The following is an 18,463-nucleotide window of genomic DNA, read 5'->3' on the forward strand; positions in this document are numbered from 1 at the left end:
ACTTGTTCAGATCGATGCAGCACGGCTTGAGTGGTACACGCTTCCGAAATGTTGAAGAAGTGCGAGAATGGGTGGACGAATGGATTGCTTCGAAACAAACATCGTTTTATCGAGATGGTATCGCCCAGTTGCCAGAAAGATGGCAAAAAGTTGTAGAAAGTGATGGAAAATACTTTCATTGAAATAATTTAAATAAATTTTTTACAATAAATGCTTTTTCTCAGTATTTTTTGGGCGGAAACTAAGTTAAGATCCTAATAGTAAAAATTATCATATTTATGATCACATTTTTACTATGTTTTATTATAATTTTATTTTTGTATACTATATTTTATTATAATTTTAGTGTCAGTCTATCCCCGGACTGCTAAAATTATATTGTAATTTTTGCTACAATATTCTCTCCGCTTATATATGTATCTCTTATGTATTCGTCGTCATTAATAATTGCGAATTATTTCCAATTATAAGCGGCTCATTGCACAGAGGTTTGAAAAAAACTGAGTACTCGTTACTCGTTTGGCGATAGTTGCTTGTAACTCGACCCATAATATAACGCGATCTCTTGTACATAAGGTGAAATTATGTGCGACGTGTATGTTGTCGATGTACAAGCTATGTACTATCTCTCCCTCTTTCTCTCGCGATTACGCTTTCCGTAAAAATACTGAAGCACGCCATAGCGATAGGTAGGTTGGCTTCCGCGTTCCGTTGTCAGTTGAGATTTGTTGCGAGTCAAGCGGGGAATATCACACATTTCAGTGCTTACTGTCTCTGGAGAGTTTATTACTATTTATCATCGAGTCATATCGAAAAAAAATACGCGTAACCCGCATACCGAAAATACAAGATTCGCTCTCAGAAATATCACGCCGGAAAAAGAAAATGATGAGACACTCTGCACGATCGGAAGTAGAAAGAATGAGTGCAAGGACAATACGTAAAATGGCAAGTACGTGAATTCTTCGGAGGGAATGGGATTGTGTCGCGTGGGAGGACAGATCGCTGCAAGATTTAGAAATTGCATTCGTCATTGGCCGCAATTCCACTCTCTAATGAAGTGGCGCCTCTGCGACTCGACAATACGAGATAATATAGAGAGCAGTGGAGAAAGAGCGCTATTATGCAGGTCGCTACGCAATAAATACCGTCGGTATTGTTACGAAACGGGACGCTGAATATTAGAGAACGCCGAGTTATTCAGTCGTGTCCCTCTCTCTCTCTCTCTTTCTCTCTCTGTCTCCTTCATAAACGATTACAATAGTTAAGAGTCACAAGTACTTGCAAAACTTTTCGAGAAGCATATTCGAGGTGCGTAAAAATAATTCGCAAGAGATCAAAATCCCTGACGTGTCTATATATAGTCCCTAGTGTGTGTCCAAAAAGATTATAATATCTCGCCGTGACTTTCTTCGACTTTTGACACGTTTCTTTCTCCGTGGCTTATTTTGTTTTTTCTCTCTTTTTTTTCGTGCGATCGATGCGTACGCGCATTGCGAGTGATAATCGCCCCGAGAACGTGCAGGGTGAAAAGAATAAACCGAGGCGAAGTGAACGCGCACGCTCGCTCACCACTTCGATCCGATGAAGCGTCGTCACGGTCGAAGAATTAACTTCGCTGTGATGCTCGCGCGGAGATCGCCGAGTGATATCGGAAGCGATCGCGCGGATCAAAGTGTACAAGAAGGCTAATGAAGTTCACCAGATCTCTCTCGCCTCTCCTCTCCCACTTCGCCGCGCCTTTTCTCTCTCTCTCTCTCTCTCTCTCTCTGTCCCTCTCTCCTTTTCTTTCTCATCCTCTCTTCTTCCCAATGTTCCTTCCTCCGTCGATCGCGCCGAAGGCGCGCGAAGGCCGATCTGTTCCACTCGAGAGCTTCTTCGCGAAGATCGGAGAGCGCGCGGCCGTCCCGAAGTGATCGCGAAGATTAGGGTATGGCAGGAGACTAATGTAGTCCGCCGTGAAGATCGGCGATAGTGTCGATCGGCAATACTGAAAAATCATGCGCGCCGATCGTTGCTCCTTCTTCCCCCGCCTCCCCCGCGGCCCCCTCCCTCAACCCCTCGCCGTAGCGCTCTACCTCACCCTCTCGATCTCTCTCGCATCGGTGGGCTACCCCAATTAAAGACTTGGTGAAGATCGCGGTTTGAAGTATTCATTAAGATCGGTATGGTCGAGGCGGCCTTCGATCGAAGTTCATCGCGAGAATTGGCCGGCCGATCGCCGTCGTTAAGAAAATTATATTGCCCATTGGCGATTCAGCAGCGTCGTTTTCTTCTCCTCCGCTTCTTCTTCCTCCTTCTCCTCCTCCTCCTCCTCGTCGTCTTCGTCCTCCTCCTTCTCCTCCTCCTCCTCCTCCTCCTCCTTCTTCTCCTCCTCGTCCTCGTCCTCGTCCTCGTCCTCCTCCTCCCTCCACCCTCCACCATGCACTTCACCTCTTCTTCTCACTTATTCTTCCCCCTCCCCCTGCGCGCGCGAGCGCGACGGCACCGATAATTAACAATCGAAAGGGCGCCGTGCGTGATCGATACCGTGGAACTCGCGTTCGGGGGATCGCGAACGATGTAGAGTTCCTGGCGAAGAGAGTTCCCCGCGATATAACGATCGCGCTAACGAAGTCGATTGTTGTAACGGCGGGGGTTTATCCTTTTTGCGTCGACATGCGAAAGGACGCCGCCGCTGCAGCAGCCGCTTTGATATCGAGGAATCCGCATGCTCGATCATTAAACGTTACTTCCAAAATGGAGTTTCGCGATTAACGCTAACGAAGTTAATTGTAATAACGGTGACCGCGAAATCTCTCTCCTCTTCCCACTTCGATCTCTGTGTGCCTCTTCGCTGGTATTTCTATATCTTTATAACAGAAGTGAACGAAGTTGCCAGCGGAATTCCGCTTTGAGGATTACGCTAACGACGTTCATTAACGAAGTCGCGGTATAAGTGCTAATTGTTTCATCCTCTTTCTCCCCCTCTCTCTCTTTCTCATAAATAATAGTTAAAATTCAGAATAAAATTAGAGGAGATCGAGGATCGCGCGATATTCGCAGAATTAGATATTTCAGAATTTTGAAGTTACAAATTCTCAGACAATTAATTGTTGTGTCTGCACAAATATGAGAGAGACAGTCTTCTTCTATGTTTTAATGTTTGCCATGATTTTGTTAATCATGTGATTTGTTTTATAATAATTAAAATATAAATATACTGCAACGTGACCATCTTACCTTACCGTATCAAGTTCTCGTATTTAGTTCTCTCTCTCTCTCTTTCTCTCCTTTCCCCTCTCGTAATGTTTTCTATTATTAGCTAAGCGATTCACGGGCGACATCGGAAAAAGCAGCGCGTTATTAATACCACGGATTTAACGTTCGTCGATTAGACATTCCCGACGAAGTTCCGCGGATGCGCGATTACGTCAGTCAAATATAGTAGCAGCAGGCGCTGTTAAAAGAATGCAGGAGGTTACGTAACGGGTCACGCGCGCGTGCCAAGATGAAAATACGACGCGATAAATTCCGGGGCACGTGTAAAAAATTGGCTTCCGACTGGAATGACGATACGCTTCGCGTTTTACGCGCTAATCGCTAGGTGAGACGCGCGCGATAATATTGCCGAATGAGTGAAAGCGTCATTCGTTTGTTCACCAGGATTCGCTTGCGTTTCTCTTCTGGCGAGGTGAAGTCGCGCGACGTGTGACTTGTCTTATTACATTGCGCGGGAATGCGGTAACGGTGAAACGCAGAGAGAGAGAGAGAGAGAGAGAGAGAGAGAGAGAGAGAAAGAGAGGAGTCTTATTATAAATTAAAACTTGCATCGCGCGAAGATCCTTTCGCGATCGAATTTCGCTGCAATTACTTTGCAAATTGCACGATTCATCCGCGCAGGAGATCGACGCGAATTATCGTCGAGTCGCGTGTCACGACCCGCTTCTTCCTCTTCTTCTTCTCCTTCTTCTTGTCAATCAAACGCGATCCGTCGAAGAATCGGTTGGCGGCTTCCATCGCACCGCCGGCGGCGGAAAACGCCAGGAAGAAAAGAGAGAGAAAAAAGAGGGAGAATTAATTTCGCCGCGCTAAAAGGCACCTTCGAGAGCGAAGTCAGGAGCGAAGTTCGCCGCCGCCGAAGTTCCCGAGGAGCGGCGCGAGAGAGCCGCGCGTTGCAAGTCGAATGCCACGCGGGAAGATTGATCGTCGGTGCTTCGGGATAAGAACCTGTTTTCGATAATGTCGGAAGATACGTTTCTAGTGCGCCATAGGCGCGCATCCGGACTTAGTGTGTTGCCGCGCAACCCTTTTATAGGCCATTACTTCGGGACTTTATTGCCGGCCGCCAGTCAGAGCTCGGGGGCTATCTCTTCGTCATTTCTCCTTCTCGTCCTCCCCCGTCCTCGCCCCATCGACGGCCCCCCGGAATCATTTCGGGGCCGTTTGCCGTAATGACGTTTGTATACACCGGCGAAAAATATCAGCAATAAAGCGCCGGCTGCGGCGGGCTTGCCGGTAAGTTACTGGTAAGTCAATGGGTGTCGTTGCTCGTATTCGTCGTGACGTTATCGTCCCGCCGACACCAATTAAAATGTTTCACCCTTACCCCTCCCTCCCCTCATCATCCGCGTTGCGTTATCCGCGCGTATCGTGGACACGCTTGTATTTTCATTCACGATACGCAAAAATCGCGCGGCAATATGACAGTGTCGCGACTCACCACTATGGTGAGCACGGAAGATTCGCTTCAGTCCAGGAAGATCTAAACGATTCAAGTTTTGACTTCTAAAGGAGGGTGCCCGAAATGGTCCTTGAGGCGTATATAGGTAAAACCTAGCGCGATTAGTACTCATTGAGCACACGAAAAGTTGCAATCATCGTTGAAAAGCATTGCAGTCTTGAGATATAAGGTGACTTTTTCAGTTCAGGTTTCTTTCAAAACAGTTTCAGATCGCCCTGCTCCCTGAAGAAGCTCCCTGCTCCATGAACTGAAACGTTCATGAGATGTCGGAACTAAGCAAAAAGAAAAGACGGTCCAAACTCGAAAAACAAACAAAGTATTAGATAACACGTGCGAAAGCCTGAAATACCAAAACGCACCTTTTGACCGTGTACGGTGCAGGGTGGTCGGCCATAAGAGTTCCAACATCCTCTTTCAAACCACCTAAATTGCTTGGAAAGCCAGAACCTTGCAACGATCAGCGGAGAGTTTCCTCACTTGGTCGCAAAACTCGGCCGTTTTTGAAAGGGCAGATCTTCCGGCCGGACGACCCAAATACGGTTATCGGTCCGCCGTGGCTGATCGCCGAATTAGTATCGTCCGAGTCAACTCCACCGTGCCGTGGCACGGTGTACCCCATAAATCGTCGAGCGTGACGATGATTCAAGTGGGCGCGGACTCAGGGACGCTCGGATTCGCATAACTAATTATACGCGAGCGAGAACCCGCAAAACCCGGACAAGCCCGGATGAATCATCGCGTGCGAGCGCGCGTCTACGACTCTCTGTCTCCTTCCCCTCCCCCCTCTCTCTCTCTCTCTCTCTCTCTTTCTCTCTCTCTCTCTCTCTCTCTCTGCGGATTCTCGGCGACAAAGCGTTGCGGGAACCAGTTTATTTAGCGATGCTATCGAGTGTCGAATCGGCCATCGAAATTAAAATCGATCTCCACTCGGGCCCCGGTACAATGTAGCACGCTGATTAATCGAGCCGATTATTCCGGCTGATTGCGACGCGCGCGGGTCGATGCCACAAGCGCCAAGAACGATCAAACTTATGTCGGGAATAATGGCTGTTTGTGCGACGCGAATATTCTACCCTGACGTTAATCCCTCCGGGCTCTCGGCTCAGCTCCTGCCATGTTCCTCTACGCGATGCCTATTAAATAACGCTTTTTATACTTTTATATTGTGTATGTATTCGGAGGCGGGGAGTAAGCGCCTGTGTGTAAGTTCGAAACACCGAGATACGCTCCGCGCGTCGTGTCGATCAATTCATGTGGAAATAGAAACGGTTTGTTTTTTTCAAGTCAGCTAAAAATAAAAGTTTTGTCTTGTATCTTTAGATGTTCTCGAATTTTTGTGGAAGTAATAGAATTACCCAATTTCTAGATTACCCAGATTACAAATCCGTGTAATGACACTAATCCAAGAGAGTGAATAATATACTGAAGTTACTAGTAGTATACTGAGTTATAACACGTTTCATCTCAATATCTTTAACAGTTCTCGAGTTGTGAAGGAACACAAACATACAAACACATGAGGCAAAAATACCAATATCCCAACGCGCATATAATCTTGGACATTCTTGTTTTAATCTTTAAATATGAATACCTTTCAACATAAGACATATGTTATATGTTAAATATTTTAAATTTATATTTTATATATATATATATATATAATATAAATTTAAAATAAAGCATATATAAAAACATAATGAAATACGAAAACAAATTACATTACATATATATATTTTTTTATATTAAACATTTAAATAATCATATTTCTAAGGAACAAAACAATAAAAATACCCAGAATTAGATGCGTCGTGGGAGAGAATTAATTCGAGAATTAATTCTTTTACCTTACAGGACAAACTGAGAACCTAACTTTTGTGAAGTCGGCTAAAAACTCCACGTCGCAAAGATGGAGCGAGCACTTTGTGTTTCAGAAGGGGAAACCCCTCGATAGATTTGTGAAAATCAAACAAACGCCACAACCGTCCGTCTCATGAAAGATACTTACGGTTGTAGCGCTTATAGTTACACAAGAGCAAACCATGATATTTTCTGTGTAACAGCATACTAGATAGAGTATAGCGATAGAAAATTGTCGTGACATTTGAGAGAAATATATATATCGCGTATAAAAAAAATATCATGCTGTTAGCGATGATGTTACGAGTACGTAAGCAAGCTGAGAGAAGACAACGTAAAGATGCAGCAAGATAACACAATCTCGCTGGTACAACGTGTCCTCATCCTACGTACCTCGTCAGGATGGCTCTCCCCGCATCGGGCGTCGCACCTGGCCACTCGAATGGAGTCGTACTCCTCGACGTATCGCGTCCACGACGCCAAACATCCTGGTAGCAGCAACCACCACGGCCACCACTCTGCGCGAAAAGTGACATCATATTATTAACTTCACCGCGTCCAGCATCTCTCCAGGTGGACGATCACATTTTTCTCCTCGTTTATTTCATAATGCGCGAACGCGTAGCCTCACGTGCCAGGTGTTTCGAGTCGCACGTCCAAAGTGTGACGCGTAACATCCTACTCTATGGCGACACGCAATCTCGCCTACGTGAAGTGACACAACGATCAAACAAATTCCCAGATCTTTACCCCTTACCTCAGTAATACTCGATGCACTGATTCGGCAATTTGTTCATCAACGATACTTCTCGCACTCCCGCGTGTGCCTCGTACGCACTGAGAAGAATCCCACGTTTTTCAAAACGTTCGTTCTTTGATGATCGTTAGGGAAACGAATCGAACAGTTACCGTTGCAAATCATTTTAACAAACATACATCGCCCGAGACACTTGTTCTCGTCTATTTGGCTCAGGCTAGTTATGTCTCCGTTAGAGAGGCGTTGCTTAGAACAGCAGACTGAAAGTAACAAGTCATTCTCGCAACATTCGCTGTCCCACATGAGCAAACCATTTGTCGCGGCTACTGGTAAATTAGCCGAACTCTTTCTCTCATTGCGTTTCCGTTTTCTCTCGGCGTTACCTCCCATGACGATAGTTGCGAGGAAGCGTGATACGTATGTATGTCGTTAGCGCACTACCCGCTGGGTTAGCTCGGAGCGCCATTTAACTCGTCTTAGGAATTCGTTCTTTTTGCTCGCGGCGCGCCGGGGAGAACGTGGAGCCGCTCGTGGAGATTGTTTCTCCGTTTTAGCAAAAGTACGATTCATGCACACTCGATGGCACGCTCGTCCATTCGTTCGTTCATTTGCTGACTCGCTCGCTCGTTCGCTCGATCGCGATCGCGGGACACGCCGCGCCGCTACCTGTGCCGATCCCACGCGCCTACTCGGAATTCCAATTGGGCCTCTCGATCGTCGACGAAGAAGGTAGGCAATCGCGTCCGCTTTTTCGCTGTTCACGTAAATGCGGAGACCGGAATGATATGACGGAGATGCGAATCGCGAGCAGAGCGGAGAATGCACGGACGACGTCAGCGGCGACGGTCGCAAGTCGATACGTGCGATCCGCGAATGCAAGAAAGCGGACGGTAAGTCGCAGGCTGCGATCTCTCCATGTATCGCTAATGAGAGGCGAGGTAGCACGAGAGGATGAAATGTTCATCCGACGATTTGGCTTGATTGTTAATGACATCTTTCTCAATTAAATCAGCATTATTCTCTAAACAATCAGTGCATTCTTCACTGAAATGTTGTACTTACAACTGGTGGTGCTTTGACAACTTTTCCTTACTTATACTGGTTTACTTTATATATATATATTATTATTATTATTATTATTACTAGAATATAAAGTAACGAAAATTTTATGTTTATAATTGTGCCAAATTCAATTGAAAAAGGAAAGCGACATAAATATACCATCATAGAGGACGATACCTTTCGCCCTTTTGTGGCTACGATCCTGATTTATCGGTGATTTCAATGCCCGCACCCAACGAAAAAGTGTCACTTATCCTTTGGAGAGGAGAGCGCGCGACTTGGTCGATTCTTCTCGTGTTTTGCGAGCGTGAAGCGCCTCGAACAATGCGATCAACTCTGTGCGAGAGGGGGTGGTCGGATGAGAGAAAATTTATCATTGGCAATTTATCACCGCGCTGGCCGCGCGTTTAGCGCGCGTGCTAACGTAATATCGAGCTCCATTCGCCTTGAATGCAGATCGCGGTGCAATCTTATCGCAGCGCCGTAAATTAAATTGCCACGTTGCGCTGGCGCACGTTCCCGACTGTGCAGCAGCAACAATCGGGTTATCGCGGAAAATGCAAGATTGTGGGATCTTATCTAACGGCGCGAGTGATGCCACGGATTAAGGCCAGCCAGGCTTACTCCTGAGGTCTGATCTCAGCGATATGGAAACTCCTCGTTCCTCACGCTCACGCAGTTACACCTTCTCTGAGGTGCAAGTCGGATTTATAATACAAGGTATTTTTGTAATTTCTCCTTGACAAATGTCTGTTGTGAGTACGCGCGGCAGAGCATACACAATTGCTTTCCGCTTTAATAAATAATTCGCGGCAGATTTGTAATGAGACAGCGATCCCACTTGAGCCGTCGTTAATCTTAGACTTTCTGCGATAAAGGAATATACATCTCGAAGGCACACCGGCGGGAATCTTTAAGTTAAAACGGTACTTCGGCGAGCCCGTAAGTGGTTCTTGTCAATCCACTTTAGCTTTTTCACGCGAATGCGCGAAATACTTATCTCTCTCTCTCTCTCTCTCTCTCGCGGCGTGTCGTCTCTTTGGGATATTTCACATCGTAATTAAACGATGTACTTCCACACGACCTCCGTTTTCCACCGCTTATCATTCGTATAAAATGTTTCGATTTTTCGAAAGAGAGATCTCGATTTCAAGAATATCAATTTTACTATTTGAATTCGAGATGTCCCAGCGGGCTCTGGTTGTATGTACAACGACACCGTTCTTTGTCGAAAACATACGATACAAGTTGCAAAAGTGAACGCGCCAGGTAGAAACGTCAATCATCTAGGTTGACTGCGCAGGGTTTAAACGTCCCGTCTCGCGCAAGAGCGTAAGTCTTCCTCGGCAAAGTCAAGCGTAACAAAGGCGCAGGTCGAATCGATAATGAGTACATCCGAGCCGGAATCATCGTCGCGTGCAACAAGATAGTGAATTAATTGACGTACAAAAAGCGACTGACGTTTCTACTTAGATTTCTCGTTGACGCTACGCTGCGCATTCGCTGTGTGCACACGAGTCGTGTGCGAGTCTTCTAAAGCCTGTGTCCCGCTACAGATTGAAGACTGAGAATCGCGAAAAATTGGAACTTGACCAACTGAAACAAAGCGAGCTAGAACTAAAGTTCGTTGATTTATCGAAATCTAATCTTCAATTCGCAATCCTCAGTCTCCAATCCGTACTGTGACACGGGTTTAACCCTCTACATCAACCCCGTGTACATCTCCATACGTACTTCTGAGGGTGGCTGCCGATGGTAACTGCTGCCTCCGTGGCTTTCCCTTCTTGGCTATAGCAGACGTCGGATTGCCGGCGTGCGGCGTCATCGGATGGCCGATGATCTTCCGGGACCCCGTGTGTGAAGATTCGTGTGAACCCTGGCGTGGCTCCTGCTGCCTCGGGCACGCGCCAAGGATGATCTCTTTGGAGGACCTCTCGGCAGGACAAGTCCACCCTCGTGGTCGTCGTTGTCGTCGTCACGTTGCGTGGGTCGTCCTTCCTAGAGGTGACACGGCTGATGGCGCATGGCGGCCGTTCGCCTATCAGCTGATAGCGACTTTGTGATCTGAATCCTTTGGCTGCCGATCTCCTCACCTCGAGACCGTCTCTCAACGGCAACAATCCGCTGTTCAAGACTAAACCCGTAAGACCGAGCCGAAGCGTTCGAACTGGGGATCGGGCTTACTTTCCTGTGCAGACCGATCCTCCTCTCCTGCTCTCTCGCCCTCCTGGCGCACTCTTCTCCTACTCTACGCCGGGCCCACACCACTTCGTGTTTCCACCACTCTCGCCACCGCCACCCATCGCAATGACCGAATCATTAACTTCAGGAAGGGTCCTGGCTCGCGCGCGCAAGGAGCACACGCGCGCGCGAGGGAGCGCGTTCGCCGAACCGAGAGAGCGATGGGAGAGACGGAGAGACGGCCAGAGAGAGAAGGTAAAAGAGAGAGAGAGAGAGAGCTTCCTTCCTATTCCTTCCTTTCTTCCTTTTGCACGTCTGTCGCGTTTGGGGACACGGTAGCGCTCTTTGACCCCTCTTTCTTCGAGGGAAAGAGGGTTCCTCCTTTAATCTTCCAACCGTTTCGGGTGCGCGTACCCAGCTCGCTCGTCGATTGGCCCAACAAAGACCCCACGTTGAACATTTATTGTTTCGTTGCAACATACGCGCAGGATGACCTGTCCAGTAATTAAATCACCAATGAATGAACAATTCGTAGTATTTATTATAATATTCAGATATGTGGCACTCTTTACACTTCGAGTGAGTAACTAGATGTAACTTACAGGTTATGTGATTATACCAAAAAAGTGTGTTGCAGAAGGTTAATCCGGGTTCGTCTGTTCGGATACTGAGCTTTGGTTCTTCAGTTTTCTTTTCTTGGACAGACCAAACCTAAGAGTTTTTCTTTATGTCAGTTTTACTTTAAAATGAGCTTCTCGACTCTACTGCAGATTTCCACATAGGAATCGTGTGTTCCACCGCAATTTTATATTTCGCGTAAACCAAAATAGCGGTGGTTTAACCTAACCTAGGTTTACACACCGATCCACACGTTCTCGATCGGCGCCCGACATCTTACGTGACCTGTGCTAGAAACATTCTTCAAAAATGAATTTGAATCCGCCAGTCACACGGGCGCGCGCGGCTGCGCCGGTCAAAACACACACATAGCTCGACGTGAAACGTTGTTCTCTCTCCCGAAGGATAACCATTCGCGCGTGAGAAAGTTGCCAATCGACTTACTCCGACAACCTTTTATTACCTTAATCGGCAAAAAAACAGCGCATATGTAACTATCAGCGGCACCGTTTTCCCGAAGCGAAGCAACAAAATCGCAAGACAGCCGCGAGCCGTCCGTCCGTCCGTCCGTCCCTTCGCTCGACGAGATCGAATTCAACTCGAATTTAACGTAACAACGACAAAAAGATTCACGGAACCGGCGAAACTGTAACTCGAGAAATTGGCCGATCGTCCAGTCGTGCCGACGGACGCGTGTGCAAAGAAAAAGAGGATCGCCCCGCGCGGGACGCGGAGGAAAAAGGATTCGTGCGGATAGAAGTCCTCCTCACGGTGGGTTCTTCTATCTAGGCCTCTTCGGTGGTTCCTCCCGCCGCCGCTGCCGCTGCCACCGCCGCCGCCACCACCGCTGCGGAGGAGCCCGCCGCACACACAGCTTACCGGGCGACCTGTGTGGCATGAGAACGGGGCTCGCTCTTCCCACATAATGAACGACTTCGAAGAACGGTAGTGGCATTGACCTGAATCTATTAGGGCCTTCGGTTTGGCGGTATTATAACTGCCCGTGAATCAATCCCTTACTTAGCAACATTCTCCGACCACACGAAAGCCCGGCTCGTTATTGCCCGGTTAGGGACCGACGTTCTCGCGGCACTTCTCTCGCGGCAAGAACTCCTCCTCGCAGCTCCCCCATATGCCTAGGGATGCTCGGCGATGCCACGACACCGTGACCAATATCCCATGGCAGCGGTCGCATCGACGAGTCGTCGATACTTCGGCTCAGGATATGTCGGCTATCGTTGGCCCTGGCTCGAGGTCGATACACCGGGGACAACCAGGGGAGAGACCGATGCGAAGTGTATTCATCTCATGGAGGAAAAAATTCTCACGGAGACCATTATTCAGTAGGAGGCTTTAATGTGTTCTTATCATCAATATCACCTGTCCTCTTTTGATTTTTCTTTTCTCTTTAGGAAAAGGTTGAAAGGAGGGGAGGGAATTTTCTAGAAAAATATCGTGTATTCAATGATGCTGTAAAAAGTACATTCTCATCGACAACGTGGCGCTCATGATAGCGTGATTTACATCAAGATTTACCAAGCATTTGACTTTTTGTGTCCTGAGAAAAATTGTAGCATCGTGCCATTAAAGTCCGCGCATGCTAAGTAATCGTCTCGCGATTATTACGATTATCTCGTCGGTCTCGCGTGCGGCGTTCGATTAGCACGGACCTTTAACGCCGCGTCTCCGTTAATCTTCTTTCCTGCAATCCTTCGTCTCGGCGTATCCCGCGGAAATCTCCTCCAGTACCCGCAATATCTGTAGAAGAATACACACGAAAGTCGCATCGATCTCGGGGTGCCTCGTGGGCAAATTAATTAACCCTGACGGTAACATCTTGTGTATTGGACGTGTATCACCAAAATATTCATTAAAAATTTATCGAATCACTCGTCGTAAGTCGTAATCATTGCTGATCTTGTTCTATCTAGTTCTAACGTGATTCTCATGCATCGCTTTGAGGAAGTTCTTGATTTGAATAAAATTTCACCGGTGAATCCGAGAGGCGCTCGGTGTTGTCGTCAGAGTTAACAAAACAGCGTGAGTGGAATGGAAAGAAGCAAGTAATTTGCGCTGTCAAACGCAAGATCGCGTTTCACTTTCCGCGCAGTCGGACTTACTTCGTTTTTGTGCTTCTTGTACCACGCGACATTGGCCTGGACTCTATTAATAACCTGTCCGATCACGGTGTCGTACTTCTCGTGCCTGCCTCTCAGTCGTAGCTGAGAAAGAAAGAAAGAAAGAAAGAGAGAAGGAGATTATTACATAATAATCCGACGCTTCTTTGTAGCCGCGAGGTATATAAGTATGCATATATCGGTTTTCGTGGAACGCTATTGTTCGCTTTTCGATCCTCGTTAAGTTTCGCCACTCGCGCAATTTTCTTACCCATTCCACGTCCTCTTCTTGACGAATGCGTCTCACGAAGGCACGCAATGTATCGATCAGGATTACGTTCGCGCTGGAAGTGTAGCAACGAAAGCACGATGAGTGCCGGAATAATCGATGTAGAACACGCGGGAGAGTAATGAGCAACCCGATGAGTTTCCATGGTGAAAATCCCAACGGGAACTCAGCTTTCCAAGTAGAAAAGTGTCCAGGAAAAACTGGTCACTAGCAATAACTGGTAACTACTTTATATTGGCTAGGATTTGTTAGACAGTAACTGTTCAGAAATTGGATAAGAAAATACTGATCAGAAAGACAATAAAAAATAGCAGATAAATGCTGGGCAGTTTTTCTATCAGTAGAAATTCGGAAAATACAGGCGAATGTTTCTTAGTCAGTCACTGACCCAGAAACTAGACAGGAAAAAGTAATTAAAAATTAAGCTACAACCATCAGTAATGAATGATTTTTCATGTGAAAAGACTCTACCTCTTGAAGCACGACGTTTCATTTTCTTATATTGAATAATAAAATACAAGATTTTGCAATGTAAAATCGAACAATGAGAACTGTTTGACAGAATTTTGCGCAAGAACAAGTTTAGTCAGAAACTGGCTAGAAATCGTTTTACTTGCAGTTACCGGCGAAACAAGAGCGTCGCCCTAACTGGCCAGAAACTAGCCAGTTACCGGAAGAATTCCCGGTCAGTCACTGGGAAAGAGCCAGTTACACGGAAGAGGTAACTGGCTCTTTCTACTTGGGTTGTTCTCGCTCGCAAATTGCGAAATCTGATTGACTCACTATGTGCCATTGTCTTCCGCCTCGTTCGCACTGAACTTGTTCCAGTGTTCGGTCAGAAAGTCCGCCGCGACGCGATACCCGTGCGGATTTATCACGGCGGACATCAGAGCCTTCTCCGCGTGTGAGTACGTAATGTTGCCTTGCGAAAACATCGTAGACAGGTATCTGGAAGCGTTTATTATGTAATAAAGTAATTTACGACTCCGAGAGGGTCCCCGTTCGCGAGACGGCCCGCCTGACCGCCGTTTCTTTCATGTAACGTCCGTACAATCGTCTATATTTCGCGCGTCTATCTCGGCGTGGGAAATTTCGAGCCGAACCGGAGCGGTTATCTCACCTTCGCAGCAGCCTCGCGCTGACGTGACATCCCAATGCGAAGGCGAGGCTCTCCTTATCGTGCGCCGTCGATTCGTCGTATCTCGCGAGAAGTGCCAGCCATTGTTCCTCCGTGAGCGCTTTCACGAACGCGCAATACGTCCAGGTGCGAAATTCCTCTGGAACGCTACAATTCGCCGGCTGATTTTCGAGCCGCACGCGGAAACGTGCCGTTTTCCAGCTAGCGCGCGCATTTAACGCCAAACGCGGGCCGCGCCAGGCCTCGCCGATTGCCAATTAACGTTTAAAGCGCCCGTCGATAATAGATAGACATAAGTCCGGCGCGGCCGCATTTGGTATCGAATGCGCGAACAGATGCTGGGCGCGCTAAATACGTACGACGAGCTCAGCGACTCGTTTCGCAGCATTTTTTGAACGAAGTCGCGGGCCGCCGTCAAGCATGCCCGATGGCCTACCAAACATGCCCATTTCATTACGTTCACCTTGAATTCTGTCCACGACGCGGGATCCGTATGGACCAGCGACCGCGCCGTCTCGGCGTACACCTGATCGGTGACCTTGCACATCACGAACTGGAAGAAGAAGAAGAAGAAGAAGAAGAAGAAGTGGTAGTCGATGAGCATCACGACGGTGGAATCTCGTTTTTCGCGCGTTTGGCTGGGAAATCTGCGCCCGGCAAGTGAATGCGCGCGTCAATTAAACGGAAAAGTCCGATCGACGGAAATTTGCTTATTAAATCACTTAGCGAGAGCAATTAGATAGGAATCAATGCTCACGTTGTCTCGAACGCGCGCACCTCCTGGAGAACCTTGTCTTGATTCTTTTGTTTATTGCGAGAGAGAGGGAGAGAGAGAGAGAGAGAGAGAGAGAGAGAGAGAGAGAGAGAGAGAGAGAGAGAGATCTCGTTTACCTACGCGAGGAAAGTCTCGCCGCTATCGCTATCGGGCTAAACGTCCTTCTCTCCTCCCTCGGCTTCGAGATTCCAAGTTTCGCCTTTTCCTTCTTTTTTTTTTTCTTTCTTTTACAAAAACATCAAAGTGCTCTGGTGAAATTGCGAGTGGAGGTAGGCGAAATAACCAGGCGGCGATATTTATCGCAACATTATGGAGATCCGCGGTTGATTCGCGCGCAAGGAGCAAGAGAGTAATTCTATTTATTCAGAATTTACGAGCAATAAACCCGGGTGGATTAAAACGCGGAGATACGCCGCGGCGTATTTATTTAATTTGGCACGTTAGGTTTACGGACGCGGCGGAGCGGCCGGGAAGGAAACCGTGGGGCCCGCCTCTCCGCTCGAGCTCGCTTCGCTCACACAGGCCACTACCTCTCTTATATTTTCGCAATAATGGCTTCTGTGAAAAGGGAACTGTTACGGCAACATTGGTCGGCGCGAGTGCTTAATTAAATGTTACGTGCCTCGTATTTCGGTGCAAATAATGATTGAGTCCTCCGACCTAATTGAGAACGTCGAATCGTAAACGACGGCCGATGGGCCGATGATCGCTTATATATCTGTCCCAGGGATAATCATACGCTTTATAATGCCATACTTAAGCCTTAACTGCGCGTAATAACGACATAAGGCAGAACTGCATAGCGGACGATTTAGACCGCGAGGCGGCGCCGCTTATATCTCGCATATCTTATCGCGCCGCGCGGCCGTATAAATTAATAATAAAATCAAATGTGCTCGCCTTCGCCTCGCAATCTCGCGCAAATCTACGACCGAGGTGGGACGAGCGAATTTCGACGGGACCGCCGCAGCTAAGACGCGCAGCGAGAGAACGCCGCGCGGAAATTTAGGGGCCGATTCTCGTGCGCACGGACTTCTCTCTTTTTCCCTTCGCGTCGCTCCGAGGTCGCCACTCTTTCTCCCGTGAGAGATACCGCCACCGTTGTCTCGGGTTCTCTCCTTCGGGGGAAGAGTGATCGGCAAACGAACATCTTCGCAGCGGCGATTTTGCGAAACACGCGCATTGGGATCCTCTCTCCGCGATCACCTTCTCTTTCGGAGACACCACCACGATATATCGACGTTCTGAGTGTTACCTTAAATACGCTCGAGTCCCAAAAGTAATCGTAGACAGTGTCCAAGGTGAATATCGCATGCGTCCAGAGCATCTCTCCACTTTCCGCTTCCAGCTTCTCGAGGATACTCCACGTGATTCTCATGTCGAGCAGTCCGGCGTTGGCTATCGCGAACGAGTCCGCCAGCAACTGCACCTTTGTCACTTCTGGCAGAGTTCGGAAGGACTTTAGCAGCAGTTTCCAATTGTCCACGTCATAGTTGACGCGATACAAGGCTGCGGAGGGACAGAGAGAAAGAGAAAGACGCGCTATTAGAAGATATTTCGCTTGAGTTTAGAAGGAGACGAAGGTCTCCTTTGGTCTCGACAGGATGACATTGTAATTCGAAAATTGTTGCACGGCTACGCAATTAATCAGAATCACGGTTGTTTTTCGGGAACACACTTTGTGTGTAAAACAACACTCGCCAAATTACAAAATGCCTTTCGATTTTCTTTACAAATTGATCAGCAGAAAAATATTCGGGCATTATCTCCTTAATTGATCGGCGGATGTTACGATAGTGATATTACCCGTTTGATTGATATTGAACAGAATCCACTGGTCGCTGGAACTCGCCCGGCTCAGGGCAGTGTCGTTAATTTTCATGCGTTTCTCGGCCATCCATGCCTTCGGCAAGGTATTACCAAATTGCTGTTCATTTTCGGTTGTCCACGTCAACGGGACATGCCATAACTCTTCGCGCGTACTATTTAGGCCATAATGATAAAATCGGTCCTGAAACACAAATATCGCATAAACGAGCAATTTTTAGCGACGTTCGCCGTGGATGTTTCACGTGCTTGTATTTTTTTTCTTTTTTTTGCTTCTATCCAACTTATTTACACATAGCACACAAAAACAATACACCAACATTAAATTCAAGAGGCCTTCAATTAAAGTTGCAGAAGATGGTAACGATGTTATCGTTATTGTCCGGAAGTTCTCTAATAATTTTTAAACTCAAACGTCACAATACAAGTTCTTTGTTATTACTTTTCATTATTATTCATGATTAATTCAATGTTGTTTCGTGCTTAAATCAATATCATTTATATATTTATCAAGATATAATTGCCTTCCCATCTTGAGCTAATGTTTTAGTGTTAATATTAACGTGCTACTCTGCCCAATACAGAAAATCACTAAAACATTGTATTCCCATGTAAAAAAATTTAATTTGCTGAAATATTATAGCAACATTTCAGCAACGATAACATTGATTTCTGATACACTATGTGGTGCTATATTCTTGATTATAATGGTATTATTTCGTAATAAACTCTCTCTCTCTCTCTCTCTCTCTCTCTCTCTCTCTCTCTCTCTCTGGATTATTTGACAGTGAAATGAATAGAAACATCTCATTCTGCATTTAGTGTCACAAGTGCAATTGACATTAATAAAAAATTCCCCTAAAAATACAAATCTCTTACCGATTGACTCGAAAAATAAAAAAGAAACAAAGTCACGCGCATGAATGTGGATCGAATTTCTGGGGAGAAAAAAGATCGATTCTCCAGATTAATCTGAAGATCCGTGACCGAGAGGATCGAGAGACATCGCGTATAATTTATTCGCGACCGCAAAACCACACCAAGGAGCCTCTGTTTTCTTCTCTTTCTCTCTCTCTCTCCCCCCCCCCCCTCCTCTCTCGCTCTTTCGGATACAGCTAC

At 46.9% G+C, this 18,463-nt stretch overlaps 1 protein-coding gene across 1 annotated transcript in view; it reads right to left on the reverse strand.

Annotated features, from left to right (window-relative positions):
- Window positions 1-18,463, reverse strand: part of LOC116841866 (endoplasmic reticulum aminopeptidase 2-like) — a 32,625-nt gene that overhangs the window by 9,702 nt on the left and 4,460 nt on the right. The window contains exons 8-14 of the mRNA XM_032810305.1: window positions 17,324-17,528; window positions 16,773-17,026; window positions 15,102-15,295; window positions 14,725-14,889; window positions 14,391-14,552; window positions 10,134-10,252; window positions 6,974-7,098 (exon numbers count right to left, since the gene is read on the reverse strand). Coding sequence (XP_032666196.1) covers window positions 6,974-7,098; window positions 10,134-10,252; window positions 14,391-14,552; window positions 14,725-14,889; window positions 15,102-15,295; window positions 16,773-17,026; window positions 17,324-17,528 — 1,224 coding nt within the window. The remainder of the gene's footprint in view (window positions 1-6,973; window positions 7,099-10,133; window positions 10,253-14,390; window positions 14,553-14,724; window positions 14,890-15,101; window positions 15,296-16,772; window positions 17,027-17,323; window positions 17,529-18,463) is intronic.

Source organism: Odontomachus brunneus, unplaced genomic scaffold, assembly GCF_010583005.1.
Source record: "Odontomachus brunneus isolate Ranch 3 - 2012 unplaced genomic scaffold, Obru_v1 Obru_scaffold_002, whole genome shotgun sequence".
Lineage (NCBI taxonomy): Eukaryota > Metazoa > Arthropoda > Insecta > Hymenoptera > Formicidae > Odontomachus > Odontomachus brunneus.